The sequence below is a fragment of the Mesitornis unicolor genome, unplaced genomic scaffold, assembly GCF_000695765.1.
Source record: "Mesitornis unicolor isolate BGI_N332 unplaced genomic scaffold, ASM69576v1 scaffold37538, whole genome shotgun sequence".
Lineage (NCBI taxonomy): Eukaryota > Metazoa > Chordata > Aves > Mesitornithiformes > Mesitornithidae > Mesitornis > Mesitornis unicolor.
In genome coordinates, this window is record NW_010200527.1 from 124,353 (window position 1) to 132,771 (window position 8,419).

Consider the following 8,419-nt stretch of genomic DNA (forward strand, 5'->3'; position numbering starts at 1 on the left):
TGCTGGGTAATTCTAACACCCATGACTGCATGGAGATTAGATCGGTGGCACGTCTCAACTGTGCCCAGAAGAAAACATCCAAAATAGCTTTTAATAATCTACATTTTCATTGTATGCCTTTCCCGGGCCAGAGTTCAGATTCTGTTCAACGTCTCCCTCAATCTCGAGAGACAGCCAGTCATATTAATTTCATTTTGGATCTATTTCTTTTTCCTCTCTGGGTACTTTTCCCCTGGCTCTGCTGTTCACAAGGACTGCTTAAGTAATTTCTCCAGCTGTGGAAAAGGTGAGCAAATTTTGCAGCTGGAGCTGGGGTCCTAGGATGAACCTGAATGTCAAAAAGATCAGATTTCTTCTGTCACCCAAACTCCTTTTGCTACGTACCTGATCTCACACAGATTTCACTCAATAAATATTCCTGAGAGTTGTGTCAAAAATAGGTTATCTTTCCCTGTTTATGGGAAAAGGGAAGGAAAGAAATATTCAAATTAAATGTGAAAGTATCTGCAGATGAGGTCCTTAAAAAGACATAATCAATATGATTCCTTTATTGATGATGTTTTATATCCTCACTGAATACTTATGTCTGCATCCTCTGAAAGCTTCTTAATAGCATAAGACATCCTGGGGCTCAATCAGCACCCACGATGGCCCATAACCACGCCATTAACATGAGGACAGCAGTGCCTACCCCACTGATGTGCTTCATTTTGGAGGGTCACCATCAGAAAATTGCTGATATTTGGGGTATTTCCCTGTTCTGAATCAACTCCAAAAGAAAAATATTAGTATCAATATTTTCACAGACCAATTCATACCTAAACCACGATAATTCTACATCTCCTCCCTTCTCCATCCAGGACCATGAGAGGAAATTATCAGCCAGTAGAAAAGCTAAAGTTCTCTGTGCATTAAGAATTTAGCCCTGCAGAGGCAACTTCTGGCAGTGTTTTAGCAAAGGAAGCCTTCAGGTACACGAGACCACTGTACAGTCAAGGCCCAAAGTGCACTGGGTTCCTTTCAAATGAATGAATATATTTGCTAAACTCTTCCCACAGATGTCCCCAGTAAAACAAATGTGACTAAACACAGTATTGATGTAGCCAGCCAATGCTAAATCTATTAAGCAACAACCTTCTGACCGCTTGGGAATTTTAATGAAATAGCAAAAGCCGAGATTGATATGACACAAAACATGGAGAAGACAGGACCCTTACGCAGCAAAGAGTGTTTTTTCATTGCTCTTGTCTCAAAGAAATATGGTTTAGTGTTTTTTTTTTTTACATTGATTTTAAGAAAACTTCACTCTGTATCCAGCTTCGATGCAGATTCAATGTCATATATTGATGACCTGACAGAAGAACGCTGGGTTAAACCTCTGTACATCAACACCCGTGACGTGTGGAAAGGGTAATGGCTACTCTCCAAGGGTAATTCATCTAAAGCATTTGGGACCTCCGATATTCCTGCTTGAGCTCATTGCTGATGCACAGTGTCACACCATTTGCCCTGAATAACATAAAGCTGTCTTGTAATAGACACACACGTATCCTTAACAAAGGACAACCTTCCCCAAGAAAAGATGAAAGCAAACCACGTACTTGAACCACCTGGACATGAATAGACGTTTCTGTTTCTCCCCAGTCTTGCAGTATATGTTGATTTGATTTTGTACGAAATGCCCAGTCATTAATCCCAAAACTCTTTGTCTCAAGCATTTCACTTTTAACAGCCTTCTGTGAGATCCAAAGCAGAATGGAAATTGGGGTTCTTGGCAGAAGATTGATAGTCAAAGACCATAACAATATGGAGCTGATGGTCTGAAAGAAAGCAGGTGGCCATACGAGGGCTTCCATGCAGTCTGAGGAGCAGCTGAAAAAAAACCCTGGGAGCACAAGGATCCTAGGGGATGCTTGAAAAAAACATTCCTGTTGATACTATTTCAGCGAGCAGTGCATGGCTGGGGGAGAATTTCATTTCAGAAACAAGGTGTCGTTTTTTCTGGAAGAGATGTGGGCGTTTTTCCCCACTCCAAAATTTCTGGTTCTCGACAGGGACAGAAGTCAGGACAGGCTATCCACTTCACAGCTGCCTCTATCGAATAAGTGCAGCATTTTCACTTTTCTCAAACCCTAAAGCTTTCTCCTGGAAAAGGCTGTGCACTTATGGTCAAGTGCTAAGTAACTGCAATCGTCAGGTGCCTGCTCTCTGAATCCAGGCCGTGTTTTAGATCATTAGGCTAGCGAAAGTCATACTGCTTGTTTTCACTGTATCGTTGGCTACCGACCTCGCTTGGCACTTGAAAATACTTCATAGACCTCTTCCTGTTTGCTGGAAAAAGGGTGCAGCTGAAGACTACTCTGAGCTGATTATTCAGCAGATAAAAACACATTCCATTCTGCAATACCACTCTTCACTCAAAGGTCTTTCTACACGAGGATATTTGATACACTCTGCTTTCAAATGCATTGAAGCGCACCGTATGCTCCCGTGTCTCTAATAACTTGCAGCCTTCTAGGACAGAGGTGTCTCTTGAAGCAAAACAAAAAAGACAGACCCTCACAAAGGGAAACATGGTCCCTTTTACTAAGATCTAGGGCACGAAGGAGCAGAGATGGAAAGGACTGCTTTGATGATCAGTTCAAGTCCCCCAAAACCTACAGAACTTCTAAACCTATCAAACTCCTTGCTTGAAGCAATGAAGTTTTTGCCCTACTTCTCCACTCTGCGGGATCTTCTTCAGTTTCTAGCACAAAAGCCTGCTCTGTTCAGTGGTGTAAATGTTCTTCTCTTTGGTTGCCCAGGCTCTCAGAAAGCAATCTCCCCCTCAGCCCAAAGGTGAGGCGAGCCAGGCTCTAGAGGTCACCTTTGGCAATAGAGCAATCCATTTTGCTGAGTATCTTGGTAGCACTAATCTGAGTCTTTTCCAGTTTAAACTCTGCTTCTGTGGCAGACCAGAGCTGTATTTGAGAACAGGTCTCCTGTACGTGCTTTAGAGGGGGACAGTAGTTTGACAAATAAAAAAGGCAGGAGGAAAAAAATAGTACAGTAGGTTGATTAATATCAAAAAGAGTAAGGTAAAATGCAAGCAAACAACTTCTCTCCCCCCCATCCCTCATATTCAGTGTACTGCAACCAAAATCAACATCTCCACAGAGCATTAAGAGCTGTATGGGAAACAAAGCCAAAAGTGCATTCATCCAATATTGCTTCATCACATCTATCGGAAGAACGTGATGTTTGCAGCTCTACTGCTCATCTGACACCTTAAAACTCTTCCCATGCTGCTCAGGGGTTTCTTGTTTCTTATTTGGTGCCTGCAGTAAGCCTAGATCAGAGTCAAGGATGAATGGGAAGCATAAGTAATTTCATTATCTCTGAATTTTTGTGCAGTAAGGTTATTTTTGTGTTAATGTTAATGCGATGATGAAGGCGTACGCATGTTTGCAAAACGCCACTGTAAGACTCCTGAACACACTTAACCCAAAATTTGTTGTCAGATTAATTAAACATTTCATATCCATCCAATATATACTTTATTCAAGGCACTTTTTCATTAAGAAAAGAATCTAGTCATCCATGAACAATTCCTGAAGTAAACTTACTTCATGTGTTGACAGCTCACAAGTCAAACCTGTGTGTTTTTAAGAGGAAATAAGTGGCAAATCCATTTCTATTTCTTAAAGGAAATTTAATACAAGGCAAATATTAGGCCAGATTACTCAGAGAAATTAAACCTACATGATTTGCAAGGCTTCCATGAGTCTTTAGCTATTGTTCTTTCAGCACATTTATCTAAATGGTTCAAAGGATGCACTCAAACTTACAGTCAAACTGACAACATACATCGAAATTCCCATTTTCAAGAAAGAGCTTAGAAAACTGCAATTCTCTGTCTGAGCAGACTAAGTTAATAGGTGCAAAATGTTTTTTAATCAGAAGCAGAGACGAATATATTTACACTAGATTTGACTGAAATAGGAGACAGAGAAGTTTGGACGGGAAGGAAGAAGATCAGTTGGCAAGGGAAAGTATAAACAATTTTTATTTTATTTTTTTTGTCTCAAACCTTGGACAAAAAACCTACGCTGAATAGTTTGGACGTTACCACACACATGCACTCCCCTCCTCTGCCTTGTTACATGCTTCCTAAGGGATACTTGACAAATGCCTATAAAATCAACAGAAAATCCAAATCTGACATCTTCTCACTGTGAGCCCACACAGCCTGCTGCCGATCAGACAGCCCATTTGGCAAGCGCTGGGTCTGCAGGAGAGCAGCTGCTCCAGCCACTCTCTTCCAGTAACATCAGAGATACGAGGACTTGGGGAAAAATTAACAAAGTGATCAAAAATGGAATAAAAGATGTTAAGAGGTTTTTTCCTCCCTGTAAACATCAAATCATCCTCCATGCCCAACTGACTCTAATATTGTTCTGAAACTGGAGATATTGACAACTCAAGCCACTAAAATAGACAAACAATCTAAAATATCCCCAGCCTGAGAACGACCTTGCAGTCCAAGTCATAGAGGGACGAGGACTGCAAAGCTCACCACAGTGTGTGAAGCACCAAGAGCTCAGTGTTTACTCTTCATAACTCTTATAGTGTTATACTTTTTATACTCTATAGCTTAGGCTCTTCTTATCCCCAAATGCCAAAGGTTTCCCTGTTCTGGACTCCAGCATAGCTTGGAAAGAGCTCAGGGTGGGTGAAAACACACACACTTGCATGAAGAGATTCAGAAGCCCCATTGCTTTTAAATCACATACACAAGAAATACACTTATTTAGACAAAATAATAACAAAACTGGAGCACACTGGCCTATTTCTTTACCACTATAAAGCATTCCTTAGGTTGGGATCATATCCTCTGAGCCAGTTCAAGAGTTTTCTGAGCAGTTCATTATTTATTTGGAAACATCAAATATTTGCAGTTCCCCTCTCTGATCTTGATTAGTCCCTTACCTAAACTACGCTGACTGTGGGGCTTACATGGCCCACTTTGATCAGATGGGATCTTCGCTTTCCCTCTAGAAAGCTCCCGTTTCTCCAGTCACTGCAAGGACAGAGCCCCACTACCTCTTATTGCAATACTTTCCTCCAACAGCCCACCTCTACAACACAAACTCTTGCCTTAACCACAAAAGATGCACACAAGCCTTTCTGCAGAGGTGAATACACTTTCCCAAGGATGTTTCAAAACAATACTGCAATTTTGTACTCTATAATTTCAATTGGGATTCACCATCTGCCTTTTCGAAAGCACTATTACCCACAGCATCACACTGGGCATTACTGAAAGCTTCTCACTGCTGCATGCATCACTTGGATCATGTTATAGATTGCAAGCATGAATTTCATACAGGTCTTGACAGTACTCACTATATAAAAACCTGTCACACCCTCTTCTCTGCATAGGGAATCTACTGCAAGCCATCAGTGCCTCAAAACTCAAGGAAACCCTCATGCTTACAGCTAAATGTGCTTGAGTGATAAGAGCACAAGAGTCCCATGATGTTTCAAGCCTCATCTATCAATTGATTTAATGAAAGCCACGCCCTAGAAAGTTCTTCTCAAACTTTACTGCAAAAGTTACCAGAATCTTCTGTGATACCGCACATACACAAGGAGCTGTTTACATCATCTTCATCTGGTTTACTCTATTAGCACAAGCCTCGATCAAAATTAAATCAGTCTTACGAAACACAAAGCTGCTTTCTGCCTATTTCCCTATTAAAGTCTTTTAATGATCCTTCTCTCTTCTCTCCTCTCTTAGCTCGGCCTTTTTTGGCTATTTCTAAAAAAGCTCCAACTCTCCTCAATCTCCAGAGCAACCAGTTCCCCCTGAGCTCGCTTTGTTTCCAGTTCTGATTTTACACTCCCATGGTAGCACTCACTTCTCAGGTATTAGTTTACAGAACAAAAGCCACCAGTCTTTAAAAGCACTACGGAGTAGAAAACACCCCCTTTAGGTGATTTTATTCAGCTGTGTCAGTAACAACAGCTATCTCTAGTCAACCCTACTGCGATGTACAATTACTTTCTTGGAGAAAAAAGAAGGAAGACAGAACAAAGACGTGCTTAAAATGTTACCTTCAGAAGATGATGTGGAAACACATGGAACAACTCAAATATGTTTTCAGACCTACATGGCACGTAGTACCGATGAAGTACAGATACTTCTGCAATTTTCTTTCCAATCAACCAAATTTGTACTAAAATGCGCTGGCAATGCTCGTTGCACTAAGGAGAACTATAAACATTGCCAACTACGGCGTCTATAGATCACAAAACCTGTTTATCTCTAAATCTGTGCTGCTTTGTGCCATGGGGAAAAGAAATACAATTCGTTCCCAGCAAACCACCAATATTTGAATGACGCACATGGCAAAGGTAACTTACAGACAGCAAAGGGATGGCAACTTTTCCAAGAAAATCAGGGGGTTTATCTCCATCTTCATCAAACACTGTCACTTCCAGGACATCATGAATATCTTTAATAGGGCTGGAACAGAAAGTGCACACACATGAAAAATAATATTCGATACACATGCACACAGTGCCCTTTGCCAAGACCTGAGAATACTGCTTTACTAATTAAGTTTGCATACCTTAGAGTATAAAACCAGAATTTTAATTAAATTCCCCCCAAAATGAATCAAATTGTGGGTATTCCCAAGCTTTCCCCTCATGTTTCAGTCCCATAACTAGGTGAAGAAAATAACTACAAGCAGTGACAGTTTTTGTGCATTGAGATTGATGTAAAACTCAGCCCTTCAACAGAGAAAGCTGGTGACTGGGAGAGGTCAAGGGCTGAATTCCAAAGCAGGGTTTAGGATATTAAAGGAATAATCCAGCAAATAAAACTTAAGTAACTTCTTCTGACTTGAATAATTATTGAACTTTCATACTCCTCTCCAAACCATTATATATTTCCATCTGATGCAGCTACTGGTGGTATAAAATATTAAAATCTCAGAGTGACACACACTGATAAGCATATTGCAGAAAATCTGAATATGATAGGAAGGGCTCTCTAGTGGTATTGAATGCTCCAGCTGAAATGGATTCATCCAATTCACTCAAAGCAATCCACTCTGCTCCAAAATAAATCTAAATCACCGACGGCTTTTAAGGTGCTTAACCAATTATTTTTTATTAAATGGCCAAAACTTTAAGGAGAGATACAAGAGCCTGAATGGCTCTGCAAATTCGGTGCTCAGATTCACCATGTAACAGCAATAAGAAAGTGAGAGATGGCTGTAGCTGACACTTCTGAGACCCACAGGAAGTACAGACACAAACTTTCCTTTAAAAAAAAGATGAATTTGGATTCTTATTAGATTTATTTTGTTGGCTGAACATCCAACAGGACTCATCTGTCGGCACAATCTCGGAATAAACAGTGATGAGGGGAAGCTTCTTGAGAACAAAGTAAGAGAAAGGACTCCAAGAGACACACATTCAGCTGCACCCATGAATTAAACAGAAATCCAAGGTACTTCTATCAAGAGATCAGATACTTTTTATTGTGTTCATGTCCACCCCAGTATTTCTGAATATTGTGTTTGTGAGAAGTCCATCATTCTCAAACCGTTCTTCCAGTGGGCAGGTGCAAGTGTCACAAATGCTTTGCTGCCAGCCCTCAGTGGTTGCTCTCCTTGCCACAGACTACTAAAACTTGGAGACATTTATTATGCGCAAAAATCTTTGTCAGCATAAGGAAAGCTTTAAAAATCGTGCTGCCTAAAAGCGATACCTAAACTATCACTTTTCTTATTAATAAAGTCACTAAAAAAACCCCCTCAGATTTTCATAAAAATCTAAGCTTCTAATTTGGGGCAAGCTATGTTTGTCTAGTTTAAATTCAGAATCTATACCAGGGACAACATGAGCTTGAATTTTCTGCTTACTGACAAAATTAAATGAGGATTCTACCATGTTTCAATGAAACATATTTTAGTTTAAATTACGGAAAACGTAGGCGTGAGGATCTGGTCTCTGCTTTCTGTTACATTATCTCTTGGATCCAGCTATGACTCCATTATGTCTACTCAGGATTCTTCCTATAAATATCACAGTAATTTTTCTTTTAATGACTTCTATTAATAAACTCCATGTAAGAACTAGTAAAAGGCAAAAGACTTTAATTGAGTTACATCTGATATTTCTCCAACATCCTCTCTGACTGTGGAAAAATGATGTATCTTAAACTTGACCTTTGTATTTTCCCAAAGTCGATAGCTTTTATAGTTAAGCTGCTAACCATTTGGTGTTTCAGCATGTTTTCAAAAGCAATCCACTTACAATGTGAAGACTTTGTTCCACTCTGGATTGAGGTTCTTGTAAACAGTGTGCGTTTGAAGACTGTCGTTTCCCAGTTCTAACACACAGAAAGGATCACTTTTACCTAGGG

The 8,419-nt window shown here is 40.2% G+C and overlaps 1 protein-coding gene across 1 annotated transcript in view; it reads right to left on the reverse strand.

Annotated features, from left to right (window-relative positions):
• MCTP2 (multiple C2 domains, transmembrane 2) overlaps nucleotides 1–8,419 on the reverse strand; it is a gene marked incomplete at its 5' end in the record, with an annotated part of 82,741 nt that overhangs the window by 47,759 nt on the left and 26,563 nt on the right. The window contains 2 exons of the mRNA XM_010189789.1: nucleotides 6,406–6,508; nucleotides 8,311–8,413. Of these exons, the coding sequence (XP_010188091.1) occupies nucleotides 6,406–6,508; nucleotides 8,311–8,413 (206 nt within the window). The remainder of the gene's footprint in view (nucleotides 1–6,405; nucleotides 6,509–8,310; nucleotides 8,414–8,419) is intronic.